General features: G+C 38.4%; 1 protein-coding gene across 1 annotated transcript; it reads right to left on the bottom strand.

Moving 5' to 3' along the window:
* Nucleotides 1-327: 327 nt before the first annotated feature.
* On the bottom strand, nt 328-6609 carry LOC131254071 (putative wall-associated receptor kinase-like 16). Its single transcript, XM_058255102.1, has 3 exons — nt 5726-6609; nt 4842-5012; nt 328-1805 (listed from the first exon to the last, which is right to left on the bottom strand). The coding sequence occupies exons 1-3, from the start codon at nt 6600-6602 to the stop codon at nt 613-615; spliced, it is 2241 nt and encodes a 746-aa protein (XP_058111085.1). The 5' UTR covers nt 6603-6609; the 3' UTR covers nt 328-612.
* Nucleotides 6610-16808: the final 10199 nt, after the last annotated feature.

Genomic DNA, 16808 nt, shown 5'->3' with positions numbered 1-16808 from the left:
CCACACTAGGGAAAACGGTCGTCTTAAAACGTCCACCGTTGATTGGGTGTTTCCTTCCTAAGACCCATATCGATGTTTATTTGTCATCTAACCTGTTCATTAGATCACACTGACATGATAGGCACATATCACGGAGGGACTAGCTTTCCTTGGGGCATCCATCTGTTCACTTTGCGTACATCTCAGACCATGTCTTCTGTATTTAAATAGAAGGTTATTTATATAAATAAATTAGAATGGAATTGCATAATATCCATGTACTTAACCAAAAAAAAAAAAAGATCACACAGACATGGATAAGGAGAAAACAGAAATAGCAGCTTGATCCAAAACTTATGCAGCCCTGAGAAGTTTTTAACCATATGCGTTACATTCCCATTGTTTCGTGTGATGTGGTCCACTTGAACTCCAGATCATGCTAGAGAAATGGATGGACAGTAGGGATAGCCACATACATCACAGTGGGCCCCACATTTTTTCACCCCAGGGTTTTAGCATTGAAAAAGCAACCTGCCCGAATTATACAGTTAAGTAATTATTATCTATTTACAATAAATTACAAAAATACTTGAAAAACAAACAACCCCTTTATTGAAATGGAAAGCAAGCCAATCAACGCCCTATCTCTAGTGCTGATAGGGTGCGGCTATCAACACTATATTCGCAGGATGCATTGCTTGTGTAGCCCTGCGAAGGTCCAGGTTCACCTAACAAGTTCTCACTCTCTTCATTTTTCTTTGGTTCCCAAGGATGTTCATGAAACCTTCTTAGTCCCTCAAGCTCCACAACCACTTCTTTCATCGTAGGTCGTTCTTCCCCCTTAAGTTTCAAGCATCTCTTAGCAAGCTGAGCAATTGACATGAGTTGTTCTTCTTCCCCTTCATTTCGAACCCGTTCCTCTAAAATTTCAAAGAGCCGATTCTCTTTCATAGATGTGAGGAAGTAATTGGAAAGGCTTCTATTATCTTGAGATCTAGTGGAAGAAATGGGCCCCTCGCCTGTCAAGAGCTCCACAAGAACTACGCCAAAGCTATATACATCACTCTTTCCTGTTAATTGGCCTGTTTGATGATACTCTGGATCTAAGTATCCCCATGTACCCATCACCAATGTCGTTATTCGAGTGTGATCTAGCGGAACTAATCTTGAAGCTCCGAAATCAGACACTTTTGCCATGAAATTATTGTCTAAAAGTATGTTGGCAGACTTGACATCTCTGTGAAAGATGGGTGTGGAAGTTGCTGAGTGTAAATAGTAAAGTGCCCCTGCAGCTTCTGTAGCTATCCTTAGACGGTTTTCTAAGGAAATTGAAGAAGCATAGCCCTCATAGCCCTCACCATGGATATGCTGAGAGAGGGTTCCATTTGAAATAAATTCATACACCAGGATGGGAACTTCAGCTTCTAAACAGCAACCCAAGAGCTTCACAATGTTCCTATGGTTGATCTGAGATAAGACGTGGACCTCGTTTATAAATTGCTCGATTTGGGTCTCATCCATTAATTTGGACTTTTTGACGGCTACGAGTTTGTTGTCTGGTAAAATTCCTTTGTAAACTGTACCAGAACCTCCCTGGCCAACAATTTGGCTCTTGTCATAGTTATTGGTTGCTTTTTTCAATTCTTCTATAGTAAAGATTTTGAATGTCTGAGTGGATGATTGACCAGAAGAGATCTTTTCTTGTAATAGCAAACCTCCATTTTGTTGAAAGAATTTCTCTTTGAGTTGGATGAGCTTTCTTTTCCTCCATACCCAATAAGAGGAAGAACTACCAGTGAATATAACTAAGAGACTTAAGCCAATGCCTGTATAGACATTCAAAGGTAAGTGACTCAAGTGTTCATAATATGCCCACATGAGAAGTATATACATTAGGCTTGTTTTAATAAAATGATCTTTTTATACCACTAAAAAATATTTATTGTTTGAGAACATGTCTGTTGTACATGTCTAACTTGTGGAAGCCTCTCATTACTATCCAAATGATACATTAGGACAGTCGGGCCATTTAATTTTTTATGTAGAGCGGTTCGTGGACACTTTCATGTCCAAGATGGACCAAAGAAGGCCCCGTTGGAGGCAAAAGTGATCATGACCATTAGAACCTTAAAACAAGCATATCTCACAAACCGGAATGAGTTATTCGATATAGCATATATAATTTTGAGGTAGGAGAAGCTACTTTAGCCACCCAACTTTGCCTATGCCGAATTTGTGAGATTCTATCAAATCAACAGTCAAAGGTCCTTTTTTTTCATTTTTATTATTTGTAATAAGTTTTAGTTCGATGATAACTCTTGATCCATTGAGCTTTAGGAGTCGTGCCCAATATGAAAAAGGCTTAGAAAAATTAGGATAAAATATGGTTGGGCCAAATTGGACACTTACTATTTTTGACCAAAAACCATGAAGTCTAGTAGAAATCATGACCGTCTACAATTAGTATGTTTACTATTTATAGTAAGTTATGAATTTTAAAGAGTTTCAGATGGACTTTGATTCTGAGACTTCTTCCTGGGTTTGATATCACTGTTTAAAGAATTTTAAATTCATTTTTTTATCATCGATTAATTTATTTCAAATTATTAGAAATTGTTTTCTATTTCTTCACTTGTGGACTTGGGGAATCTCTGTGAGGAGTCCAAAGAAACTCTGTGAATTCAAAGAAGTCATCCTTGAGGAAGACGGTGATCGACCTCATCATGGTCACCCCTGTGTCAATGTTTACATGTTGTCTATTGTTCATTTTCATCTTTATCAATTTGCAAGTAAATAATCTTGATCTAACTGTTGAAACTCGCACTTTTAACCTTGATTCGAGTGATTTGAGGAGTTTTTGTTTGGGGCCTTAACTTGATCTATAACTGCTAGAATGATTAATCTCATAATTTTTTAGCTTAGGAAGTAAGGAAGATTTTCTGACTTGAAAATGAAATATGACAAGGGCCCTTTTGATCTTTTTCTAACTATGAATAAGTCATAGAGGGGTGACTTGGTCCATATTGCCCTAACTCTGAGTTGAGCCTTTTTCTAATGATGAATCAGTCATAGAGCGGCAACTTGGTCCATATTGCCCTAACTCAAACTCGGCAACAACGCAGGACATGTCATCCTCAAAAATCACATAAGAAGGACCAAAATAAGGCAAATTAAAAGAATAATAATAAAAAATAAGTAAATAAATCTAAAATAAGACTAAAATTTCTCAATTTCTAGGGAAGTGAGTATTAAGGCTATGTATGTTTCTACCAAACCCAGTTTAAATAAAGTAAATTTCTAATATTTATAAATAGAAGTTATATATATATATATATATATATATATATATATATATATATATCAGCCTCTTCTATGACCATCGTGTTTTGTTTGCCTATGTATTTTTCGCTAGAAAAATTCAGGTATGCCAATCCAAGGGTAGGCCATATCATATAAACGTTTTAAATCAATGGAAATTAATTAGCCACTACCATGACTAGTGCCTATATTTTTCTTGTTTTCTTCTTCTTTTTCTTTTTCCTTTCTACATTGAAAGTTTTGGATTCTTATTGCAGAGGCAGAGAGAACGAGTTTATTTTACAAGGGTTGTGTATACGGCATCCATGTCCAGAATGTCGGCCTGGCCATGATTGTTGAAAAAAACCCATCCATCTATGGTTGACAACAATTTGAAACATTTAAAAGTTCATGCACAATGATTTGGACCATTCAATGACTGTGGAAAACAATCAGGACCATTGAAAAGTCTATTGAACAGTGGCCTAAGACCTTTATAGAGAGTCATGAGTTTTGGAATACTGTGATTTTGGGAATTCTTTCATCTAATGAGGAACATCAGATGAATGAATTGGATGCCATATAAACAACAAGGAATGTCCAAAAAAAATTTAAAAAAAAAAAAAAAAACAACAACAACTTATGATTGATGTTTCATACCAATTGTTTCCTGTGGTGTGGTCTACGTACATAAGATTTTGATGATCATGAATTTTGGGAAGATACTTTTGATTTATAAAAGATAAAATAAAAAATAAAAAACTTTTGATAGATTTGAACCATTAATCAGATGTGAAACCTTCTGGAATGGTAAGATCCTTCACATCACGTCTCTTTTCACCATTAAGGTCAGATGGTGACAACTTATGGATAGTTTTGTCATTTTGAGAATATGGTGACCAACGCTAGCAAGAACAATGGAATGGTGGTAAGTAAAGTCAAACCCATGCGAGCTGACTTCTGATTTTATTTTATTTTTTCTTGGTTGGAGAGCGACTTGGTCCACCTTGATGTATGCATCGTGTATCCACACCGTTAATCTATTTTTGCAGTTTATTTAGGCCATGGTCCCAAAACTGAAGAAGAAGAAAATTTCAGGTGGACCACACCACTGGAAACCGCGGTTATTGATCATTAAAAACATTTTGGGGCACAAAAGTTTTGGATGAAGATGATATTTTGTGTTTTTTTCATTTTCTAGGGATCTGTGTAACCTTATCAACTGGTTGGATGGTCAATAAACATTACGTTAGATGCTAGGAAGTTTTTACTGGTTGGCGTTTAATGACCACTGTCTCCTGCGGTGGTTCACCAGAAATTTGTATTTATTTCTTCTTTGGCACGGTATCCTAAAATAATCTGTAAAAACAGATGGACAGTCATGAAATACTACTTGACTTAGGAACAACTCAAGAGAAGAACAAACTAAAAATTTGAGATAGAACCCAATAATGAACTATCTCATTGAGTCTATCTATATTATTTTATGCCGAGTTCAGTGGACCAGGTTTCTAGTCGTCCAACGAGTTCTTGAAGTATTATGCTAATTGGAATTGAGGGATTACCTAAAACAACAGCGACGGCTGGAAATTTATGTGTGTCTTTAATGCATTCTCTTTGATCATCGTAGAGTCCATGGTAGCCCTTCCAACACGAACAAGAATAATTCCCTGGCAAATTTATGCAATTCTGTTGACAAAGTTTCTTCACGTCATTCTCATTGCACTCATCAATATCTACAAATCAGCCATCACAAGGAACAAGTCAGTAATTTACATCACATTAATTGGATGGTTAGGATCATTAGTTCAAAGTGATTCTTATGAGATTTTAGCAACCTAAGGTTGAGTTCACTGTCTGGACTGTCTAGTTTGTATCCAAAAGGTAAGATTTAAAGCTATTGATCAGATGGTTAGAGTAATTGTGTCAATGTGATTTTTTTTTTTTGGGTGTCACTCAAAGGGTGGATTGGACTGAATGTACAGTTTAGATCAATGGTTGGACTGTTGATTTGTCCAATCCACCTCATTTTCACAATTTGGCAAAAGTCACCATGCCTTGGCACCCTCCAAGGAGATTAAGGATCCCCTAGTATCCTTTAGAGCAATTAATTGCACAGAAAACCCAGGCCACTAGGCTAATTATGGTAATAGATATTCTTTATGAGATCGATTTGAGCCATCTGATCACCGATGGTCCAGTCAAGCACTACTGGAAAGCGTTCACTTCTATGCAGATATCATGTAAAGAAATCGAATGCCTTCTCATCCACAAGATGGGCCATCAACCACATGATGGACGATCCTTAGCTTAGAAGATTGGATTGGATCCAAGTTACATTCAAGATCGATGATGGGACTTATCATGCTTATCCAATCCATTTTCAGAGCTACACAATGACTAAGCATTTTCATGTGATAATAAATAGAATTAGAAAGGATAATCATACCTTGGCACCCTCCAATGAGATAAGGATTCCCCTCATAACCTTCAGAACAATTGCACCGGAAACCGTTAGTCGATTCATAACAGGTGCTATTCTCACTCACGCAAGCGAAGCTGGCCGAGTCCTTCCGTGCCATCTCGCATGTTTCATTTGAAATAGCCCAGTCAAGCACCACTGGAACGGATTCACTTCTATCCAAGAAGTGAAAACCGATCAGATCCGATTCATTGAAGCTAAATGCATCGTTCTCCACCAGAAATGCATAGCTACATGGATTGAAACTGGAAACATTTTTATGGTTAGAAACACTATCAAGAGTCACTTCAAAACTCTTGAAAGCATTTGGGATAGCTGTTTGGCAACATCCAATCCCAGAGCAGGAGCCATTGATGACGCTGTTTCTGTCATTGCAAAATGACATACAACCACTCTTGAAATCACGGCCCCAGAAGCCGGTGATGGAGGCGATGGTATCGCAGCCGATGGCTGTCAATTTGTTATGCGTTTCTGAGAACGTGAACGGCTGACTTTCGTCTAAGTTCATCCAATTCTTCCAGACGAAGTCTAACTTTCCTGTGTTGGTGTAGCACCGGTAGCCTATATAGTTTAAGATTCTCATTAGGCCTGAGAGTAATGTTATGTCTAGAACCTCAAGCTCACCCCAAAACGGTTTTGGAGGGTTAAAAGTGGCGTTGCAGGAGATATTGAAGCCTCCTCCACGAATGGTGCAGCTATCGCCGATGGCAAACGGGTAGGGAATGCTAACATTCCCGCATTTGTCGGGGCAGCCGGGCTTCGTTGTGACTGGAGGTTGTGATGCTAGTGCTTCTACTGTTGTTGCTACCCAGAAGAGGTGAAGCAACAGAGATTGCAAACCCATATCTCTCTCTCTCTCTCTCTCTCTCTCTCAAAATAATCTGTGGAGAGTCGGTGGGAGGTGGTTGGTTATAAATAGGCCATACATCGCTCAATATTGGGACATTGGTTGAAGGGTTGTGATCTTCCAATCTTGGGAATTAACAAGTCAGACACATCAATTGTACATGTTGTCAGACCAACTGCTTGGATACTAAGTCAAAGCCCCAAATGGGTATTTTAATTAGTTAAAGGTATTGTCAGAGTCTTATTTATTTATGAATGCAGAGCACACCAAGTTTCGTGGGTCCCATCATGAGGTATATGTAATATCCAAACTGTTTGTCCATTTGGTGAGCTCGTAGTAAGGCTTGAACCGAAAAATAAGACAGATCCAAAGATCAAGTGGACCATATAGAAAAAGGCAGCGTGAGATTGAACGTCTACCATTGAAATCCGTCTGGGGTTTATAAAAATTTTGGATCAATATGATATTTGTTTTTCCTCTTTATCAAGGTTTTTGTTATGCATAGATTGGATGAAAAATAAACGACAGGGTTGGCCCTATAAATGTTTTTACGGTGAAAATCATTATCTCCCTTCTATTTGTGGTGCGGTTCAATTGATCTTTGGATATGATTCATTTTTTGTATAATCTCTAAAATAATCTTCAAAAATGAATTAACAGTGTAAATATAATAAATTCATCACTGTGGAGCCTTGGATCTCCTATGAGCTGGTCATACAACTCAGATTTCGAAGAGCATCAACGCTCATCTTACGTACGTACACAAGCCAATCCGCTTCCCTTCTTTTTCTCTCTGAATAGTTTGCGTGCCAAAAAGAAGCGGATTGGCTAGTGTACCACGCACCAGCAACCTACATGTCGGGGGAAGAGGAGCGCTGACACTCCTCGAGCACCGAGTTGTAGGTTTAAAGGAGATCAAAGTTACAGAAGCCCTACAATGATGTATTTATCGTATCTACACTGTTCATACATTTGGTGAGATCATTTTAGATCTTGATCCCAAAATTAAGTAATTTGTAAGGGTCAAGTGAACCACACCACAAATAGCAGTGGGGACTAATTTTCACCGTTAAAACTTTCGTAAGGTCCACCGTAATGTCTACTTTCCATCCAATCTATTCATGAGGTCACATAAACCCGGATGAAAAGAAAAAACAAATATCACATTGATCCAAAATTTATGTGACCCCAAAAGGGTTTCAATGGCAAGCGTTCAATCCTCCACTACTTTTACAGTTTGGTCCAATTGACTTTTGGATCTGTCTTAATTCTTGGTTCAAACCTTTAAGACTAGATCAAAAAGTGGATGGACGGATTGGATATAACTCATACCTCATGATGGGACCCACAGAACTTGGTGACGTCAACAAAGCAGCAGCATCGGTGGTGTGTGGCACACCAGCCAATCTACTTCCGTTCTAGACAATTCAACTTTTAATGCGGGTAACTTCCATAATACCCATCACGATTTATATGTTAGATTTACAGAGTCCTTCAATTTTTCTATGTCATTAAAAGACCATTAGCCCAAAATAAGGGAGTATTAAACAAAATTGTCGGATGAAAACTTTTTAGAGCTAACCATTAGGCCTATTTGCCATGTAACTAGGAAAGGATATTCATTCTAGTATCTGGAGCACGGAATATATGGAATAGATCAAGAAATATTTGAACTATGATTCATACCTACTATTCAGACCTCGCGACTGGACTCCAACAAATTTTCAAACAACGAGTCATAAATCGAACGGTTTTTCTTCCTTCAGAATTATGCTTATTTTGGTGTTGTCCACTTGATCTTTTTTTAGTTACACATCCTAAAATGAACTGAAAAAACAAATGGACGGAATGGATTTCTCAGAACATCACGGTGGCCCCACTTAGGTTTCCACCGCAGAAACTTCTCAAAACATCACGGTGGCGCCTAGGTTTCCACTGTAGGAACTTTCTGCCGAAGGCTTTCGCAATGAATCCGCGTAATGCCTGTCATTGGCGATAAAGTTAACCAATGAGAAAGATGGCGCAGAATTTTCCTTAGCTACCTTACCCATTGGCGATAAGGACGAAGACTTCACTTATTCATTGGTCTTGCTCTGACGTCGAATTGGTAAGACAACCTGCAAGTTGCAACCTTACCTAAAAGCATGCATTTATATATGTGTATGAATTCCCTATTCCAGTACTCAGGATTTCTTGTGCCCCAGGAATTAGTTGAGCAAAGGAGACCCTGGTCTAGACAGGGGATCCTCCGATGCCTAAGTCAGGTCAAGGGAATATGGGTCTAAGTTCGTTTGTAGAGGGAGAGTGCGAGATATTGCGTACTTGTTTCCTCCTTATGAGATACTATTTATACCCGCTCACCAGGAAAGGGCGTGTCTGTATAGTTCGGCGCGTTTTGGGGCACTCACCACCTTCGGCGGGAGACTCATCTGCTCAACTGTCGTGCGGTCGTGTGAATGTGGGCGATTGAATAACTGTCTCTAGTCGTGCAGTAGTGGGGCAACTTGAGATCCCACAAGTAGGTCCCGATCCGAGCTTCAAATCGATTGCCTCGGCCTGAGATTACTCTGAACCGATAGCCTCGGCCCTAGCTTGTCTACCCGAAGCCTCGGAGTAAAGGCGCAACTAAGGATGAGTCGGGAGTCTTCCCCTCAGGCTATCCTCGCAATTCTATACTTATTCTTACATTTCCAGTCGGATCTGAATGGCGTCGGACCTCGGAGTTGAGAAGACTCGGATCTTCCCATAACAAAAATAAACAACTTATATATATATATATATATATATATATATATATATATATATAATGTTATCTTTGGAGGATACCTTGTTTAGGGGGACATGAAATTCTTGTAGCTTATGGTCACGGGTTAACCTCCAACAGACGCGTGGCGACAGTTAAAATCTCGAATCGTCGCAGGACCTATGGCTGACCGCCACGTAGGCCACGGGAGAAAGTTCGAGCGACGTTTCCACTGCTCAGAGCTCATCGTCCAATGTCAAAGGCACGTGGCGTGGCAGTGTTTGAGCCAATGACGTTCAGCCACGTGCATTCCGAGGTCAGCTCGCGATGGTTTGGCTGCAATCATCATATCTCACCATTAATGCAAAGATCCTTCAAGGGTTATATAAACCCTAGTGCTTTGGCTTCAAAAACACTTTCATTTTTGCGTTTCGAATTCGTCTGGCTGTTGGTTCCTTAAAAAGGCGATTTTCGGCGAAGGCAATTCCGACCGATTTGAAGTTTTCGACAAGGCAATTTTGACCAATTTGAAATTTTTAGCAGAGGCGATTCCCGATGACCATTCAGTGAGTCCCCCCTTCCTCTAATGCCACTTTACTTCTATTCCTTTTACCTCCGTGGGATGTCGGACGATTTAAATATGGTTCGAGAAGATTACGACCTTGATGTCGACTCCGATCTGAGAAGATCGGATGATAGAAGAGGGGCCTCCGAAGGCCCCTTAGAAGCAGTACCTCTCTTCCCCCTGCCTAGAAGGGTCCAAGAGGCGAGGGCTCGGACACGCCGCACAAGCAAGAAGAAAACTGCCCAAGCCCCCTGAGACCTGACAGCAGGCGGTGCAGAGATGCCTGCGAGCGGGCGGGCCACGGAAACCATCCCAGGAGGCTCTGTGCTAGTCGAGTCTCAAATGGGATGGATTTGATTGGAATTCGAGATCCTGGACTCCGTACAGATAAGGGCGCCAGAGCCTCTTGATACTGTTGGTGCCCCTGCCGAAGGAGAAGTCGCGATCTTCCTTTGCGCTCTACAATGTGCACTCCGACTTCCCATGCATCCCTTCGTCCGAGCCCTGGCGGCTCAATCAGAATCAGCCTCGACAATCGGAATCGATCTCGATAATTGTCCTTGACAATCAGAATCGGCCTCGACAAACGGAATCGACCTCGACAGTCGGACTCGGCCTCGACAATTGGAATCGGCCTTGATAATCGAAATTGGCCTCGATAATCGGAATCGTGTAAGTGCTATAGTTTCTATCCCTCTTTGTTGTCAAATTTGTAGTGCCAAAATCACTATTATACTCTGTTATATATAACTTGCATAAGTGAAGCTCTCTCTCAAGGATCAACATTCATAAACAAGCTAAGCTCACAACAAGCAAAGCTCTCAAGTACAAGACTCAAGATCTTGAATGAAAGAATTGCTCACAAGACTCAAGCTGAAACTCAAGCTGAACTCAAGACTCAAGTTGAAAGTGAATGAAAGAACTGCTCACAAGACAAGACTCAAGCTGAACTCAAGACTCAAGCTGAAACTCAAGCCACTTTCAAGATTAAGTTACATGAAGAGTTCAACTACATCAAGACTTCAAGACTGATACTTCAAGGTCACTTGTTCCTAATGCTTCAATGTCCATACTTCATGATTGAGGTTTGTTTGACCATAGGTTGACCTTAGAAGTAGGTCATTTCGGATACATAAGCCGAATGTTATTTTACATGTGATTGGTCTGTTCTTCGACTAGTCCTAGGGCTTCTTCGACTAGTCTAGACTTGCTTCGACCAGTCTAAGATATTCCTCGATCCGTCGTGAGTTTGTTACAAATTAGGATAAAATCGTTAGCCTTCAACTAGTCACGGAATCATTCGACGATCGTAGGAACAATGTCGATCGATCTTCGACCGATCGTACAATCTACGACTCGAAGTCGCGAACCTTTGCGGGACCTACGACCCGATCGAAGGAAACCTACGACCAGTCGTAGGTGACCTACGACCAGTCGTAGGAGAGCTTCGACCAGTCGTAGAACGGTCAAAGCAAATCCCGCCGGATTTTTCAAATATCTGTTAGAGCTTCGACTAGTCGAAGAGCACTCTAGACCAGTCGAAGACCCGATCTTCTCACCTATAAATAGTGCACGAATCTCAGAAGAAATTATCGAATTAATTAATCCATTCAAGTCAATCTTCGTCGAACTTCTGAGAGATAATTTTGTGCTCCATCTAAGCTAAGTGTGCTTATTTAATATTCTCTTTCCTTAGCTTTATTTTAATTGATTTTGTTTCTTATATTCCAATCTGATTTGATAAAGAGGAATTATTATTCCCTTTCTTTGGAATCAAAATCAATTAAGGCAAGCCCTATTTGGTTTAATTTAAAATCTATTAGAATTAGAACCATTGTAATCAAGTACTGGACATTGAACTTGGACATTCAATCATCTACTTTGATTTGGTTCTACCTGGCTGCTACAACGAAGGAGATTTTCAGGTATTTTACATATTGTAAATTCCTTTCTATTATTTTGGTTTCTTTCAAGATTTGCCGGAAAAATCTTGTTATTTTGGTTATCTGAGGAGAGCCAGGAAAAATCAGAAGTGGGGGTTTTTTAAATTGTGTAAGCCCACATACAAAGACACAATTGTAAGGGTTTTGGGTGAACCCGGGAAAACCTATTTTTAGTGAACGCTCATATTCCCTGTGTGAGGATATTAGGAGTGGAGTAGCTTTTTGTGGCTGTTGTTTAACAATTGGTGAACACACAGGCGAACCACTATAATCCCTTGAGTTGTGGTTGATTGTTTTATTTTTCTAATTTTTATTCTTTCGTGGGATGTATGTATGGTGGTGAATGTTGTAATTAATTCAAGCTTTGTGAGAATGTTGTAATAGCTTAGAATTTACTTTCTGCTATTCCTTTATAAGCTTGATTTTCAATTTCATTTGAAAGTTGTTCCAGCAAGGTTGCCCTGCCATTTTTATGGTGTATGGCTGTCCCTAGAACAATACATCTTTAATTACAAGTTATTTCAATTCAGTTTATATTTATTTTTGTATTCCTCTTCGATTTGAGACTTGATATAAAGACCTTTCTAGAAATAAGGTTGTCCTACCATAAACTCTGGTTTTTGGTGTAAGGTTGTCCTTAGAACAACGTTTGTATCAACCTCTCAAGATCTGATTTTTGAGGTTGTTTTACTTTCTTGCATTGTTATTTAATTTGGCTATCATTTTCTTTATTATTCCGCTGTTATAAGTTTTTATTTGACATTGTCCTATTCACCCCCCCTCTAGGACATATAGCTTGGCCTTTTCAAGTGGTATCGAGCCTAATAGCTCTTTTTTATTCTTGGATTTAATTCTGAGCTAACGATTTAAGCTATTTAAGATGTCAAATTTTGATAGCCTTTCACACTAGGCCTCCACCCTTTGATGGCTCCAACTATGCTTATTGGAAAGCCGTAATGAGGATCTTCCTCAAATCAATGGATGAAAATGTGTGGCAAGCCACAGTGACTGAATGGAATCCTCCTATCATGGAAGTTACTGGGGTTGATGGTTCAAAATCTATGAAAACCACACCATATTACCAATGGACCACCCTTCAGAAAAGTGAGAGTAGTGCAAATGCTAAAGCACTAAATGCAATTACTTGCGCACTATCACCGGATGAGTTCAAAAGAATCATTTCCTGTGATACTGCAAAGCAAGCTTGGGATATATTAGAAATGACACACGAGGGTACTACAATTGTCAAAAAATCTAAAGTCCAACTCCTCATAACCAGATTTGAAGAAATTCATATGGAGGAAAATGAAATGTTTATGGACTTCTACACTAGATTGAATGACATTGTAAACTCAATGTGGGGTCTTGGCGATAAAATCCCAAAAAGTAAAGTGTGTGCAAAAATACTACGCTCACTTCCTGAACGGTTCAATTCTAAAGTAACCGCAATCCAGGAACTTCGTGATACGGATAATATGAGGGTTGAAGAACTAGTTGGTTCTCTACAAACCTACGAGTTAAACTTTAAAGCTCCTAAAGGTAAATCTATCACGCTAAAATCTTCTAAATGTAATTCAGAAGAAAATTCTGAAGATGATATGGATCTTTTAGCTAAAAATTTTACAAAATTTTCAAAAGCAAGAAAAGAGTTGATTTTCAAAAATCAAATGATAAAAAGAAGTTTAGACCCAAATCTAGAAAATCTTTGAAAGATAGTCAATGTTACAACTGTCAAGAATATGGGCACTTAACAAATCGATGTCCTAAAAGGGACAAACCCAAGAAGAAGGGTATGTTGGCTACATGGGATGAATCATCTGATCCTGAAGGTTCTTCTGAATCAGAAGATTCTGAAACTGAGTCGGGCAATGAGATTAAAGCTCTTATGACTCTAGCCAAATTCACATTTTCAGATAATGACTCTACAAGTGAAGAAAATCTGAATAGTGAATGTGAAAATGAAGATGATCTTCAAGACGCTTACAATGCCCTATATAAGGAAAGTTGTAAAATTGCTGTCAAACTTAAACTTCAAAAAGAAAAGTTTTCTAAACTCAAAAATTATTTTGATTCACTTGTCTTAGAAAAATCACAAATTTTAGATAGTTTTGAAAATCAAAATGTGATTTGGAATTCAAAAACTCACTAATTGTTGATTTAAAATCTGAAATTGAGAATCTTAAAACTGAAGTATCTTCTCTTCTGAGTTTAAAGGACACATGGAAATATGCCCAAGGTGATCCAAAGTTAGAAAAACTTTTATCCGGATCAAGAAAATGTGGCGATCGATCCGGGTTGGGCTATGATAAAAATCTACCTCCTAAACAAAAGTGTACTCCTCCTATGTTTGTTAAAGGAGAGTCCTCAAACTCAAAAGGGAAAAGTACTTATCAAGATTTTTCTAAAAATTCAAAAACTTTTCAAAAACCTAGAAACAGCCATGTCAACTTTAATCAGAATTGAAATCCACTAGCTGAAAAGATAGTTGATTTACTCAAGGAGCTATTAAAATCTAACTCTATAGGTCATTCCTACAAGTATACACAAAAGAAGACCAACTATGTTCCTAAACCCAAAACAATTATGAAATGGGTTCCTAAAGTCACCTGCTTGGTTGCTCACACTGCTTTCAAAGCAAAAAGTCATTCAAAGTGGTACCTAGACAGTGGATGCTCTAGGCATATGACAGGTGACAAAGCCTTATTCACCGATCTGAAAGATATGACTGATGGTTCAGTCACATTTGGTGATGGTAGCAACTGCAAGATTATAGGCCAAGGTACGGTTCAACTTTTTAATCTTCCAGTGTTTAAAAATGTTTTATACGTTGAAGGCCTAAAGCACAACTTGCTTAGTATATCACAAATATGTGATAATAATCATAATGTTCGGTTTTCTAATCAAAGCTGTGAAATACTAAACAATAAGGGTTCTATAATATTAACTGGACATAGAACGTCTGAAAATTGCTATATTATTAGTGAATCCAGCTCATCTAATCAAACATGTTACATGGTCCATACAGACGAGACCGACTTATGGCACAAACGTCTTGGACATGTACATTATCGAAAGCTATATCGATTGAGCAAACGAGAACTTGTAAGAGGTTTACCCAAACTTCAGAAATTAGATAAAATATGTGGTGAGTGCCAGATAGGCAAACAAACAAAGAACTCACACAAAAAGGTGAATTCAAATACCACATCAAGACCACTTGAACTTCTCCACATGGACTTGATAGGACCTACCGAACGGAAAGTCGTAGTGGTAAAAGTACATCTTGGTAATAGTCGATGACTTTACCGATTCACTTGGGTAGTCTTCTTAAGGGATAAATCAAACCCTTGAAGAAGTAAGAACAGCTTCTCAAAAGGATTCAAACTGAAAAATTCTCTCAAATCGGAAAATTCGTAGTGATCATGGATCCGAATTTGAGAATAGCAATTTTGAGAAGTTCGATCGACCAAGGAATATTACATGAATTCACAGCACCCAAAACTCCACACCACAATCGAATTGTAGAAAGAAAGAATAGGGTGCTTCCAGAAATGGCTAACCTCATGTTGAATAGCATGAAGCTCTCTAAAAATCTTTGGGTTGAAGCCACAACTTGCTATATTATTAACCGAGTCTACACTAGAAAAGATAATAATAAAACGGCTTACGAATTGTGGTTCAATAAAAAGCCTACTGTTAAATACTTTCGAGTTTTTGGCAGCAAGTGCTATATTTTACGTGATCGTGAAAATTTGGGAAAGTTCGATACGAAGAGTGATGAAGGTATTTTTCTAGGATATTCTTTAAACAGTCGAGCTTATAGAGTTCTGAACAAAAGGACTGGTGTGATTCAAGAATCCATTAATGTTGTCATTGATGATCACTTAAACACACCAATCTCTAATTCAGATAATGATGAAGTACTAATCATTGATAAACCCGATACTTCATCGAATCAGATTGATTCTGAGTTAAGGACTGTTAAAGATCATCCAACCACACAAATTCTTGGAAACCCTCTCACCGGTGTTCGCACCCGTAGACAACTTGAGGATATATGTAATTATGTATGTTTTACATCCCAAATTGAACCATCTAACGTAAAAGAAGCTCGGGCTGATGAGAACGGGATTATTGCGATGCAAGAAGAACTCAACCAATTCGTAAGAAATGATGTTTGGTATCTCGTATCAAGACCTAAAGATAAACACATCATTGGAACAAAATGGATTTTCAAAAATAAGTCTGATGAATGTGGAAATATAATTAGAAACAAGGTTAGACTGGTGGTACAAAGTTATACTCAAATTGAAGGGATTGATTTCGATGAAACCTTTGCACCAGTAGCACGTCTTGAATCTATCAGACTATTTATATCCATTGCATGTTTTAGAAAGATAAAGATCTATCAGATGGATGTGAAAAGTGCTTTTCTAAATGGTGATTTACATGAAGAAGTCTATGTTGAACAGCCAATGGGATTTGAAGATTCCAAAAATATTGATCATGTATATCGGCTTAAAAAGGCACTTTATGGATTAAAACAAGCACTTAGGGCATGGTATGAGAAACTAACAAAATTTCTTTCAAGTCATAATTTTCAAATGGGATCTGTTGATAAAACTCTGTTTGTTAAGAAACATAATGATCATATCCTAATGGTACAGATTTATGTTGATGATATCATTTATGGATCAACTTGTGCTGACTACTGAGTTTGCAGATTTGATGAAATCTCAGTTCGAAATGAGCATGGTTGGGGAATTGACTTATTTCCTTGGATTGCAAGTAAAGCAACAACCTGAAGGAATATTCATTTCTCAATCTAAGTATGCCTTGAATCTAATCAAAAGATTTGGATTTGAGAATGGCAAGAATTTTGATACTCCTATGAGTACTACCCTGAAACTATCAAAAGACTCTAATGGTAAAAATGTTGATTCAAAACTTTA

The sequence above is a fragment of the Magnolia sinica genome, chromosome 8 (genome assembly GCF_029962835.1).
Source record: "Magnolia sinica isolate HGM2019 chromosome 8, MsV1, whole genome shotgun sequence".
NCBI classification, from domain to species: domain Eukaryota; kingdom Viridiplantae; phylum Streptophyta; class Magnoliopsida; order Magnoliales; family Magnoliaceae; genus Magnolia; species Magnolia sinica.
This window is presented reverse-complemented; position numbering and strand designations above follow the sequence as displayed.

Excerpts from the sequence above, each read along its gene's own strand:
- LOC131254071 (XM_058255102.1), bottom strand. The coding sequence starts at position 6,602 with ATGGGTTTGCAATCTCTGTTGCTTCACCTCTTCTGGGTAGCAACAACA. Across the intron at positions 5,013-5,725 it reads TCTCATTGGAGGGTGCCAAG|ATATTGATGAGTGCAATGAG; the intron begins GTATGATTATCC and ends GCTGATTTGTAG. Across the intron at positions 1,806-4,841 it reads AGCCGTCGCTGTTGTTTTAG|GCATTGGCTTAAGTCTCTTA; the intron begins GTAATCCCTCAA and ends ATGTCTATACAG.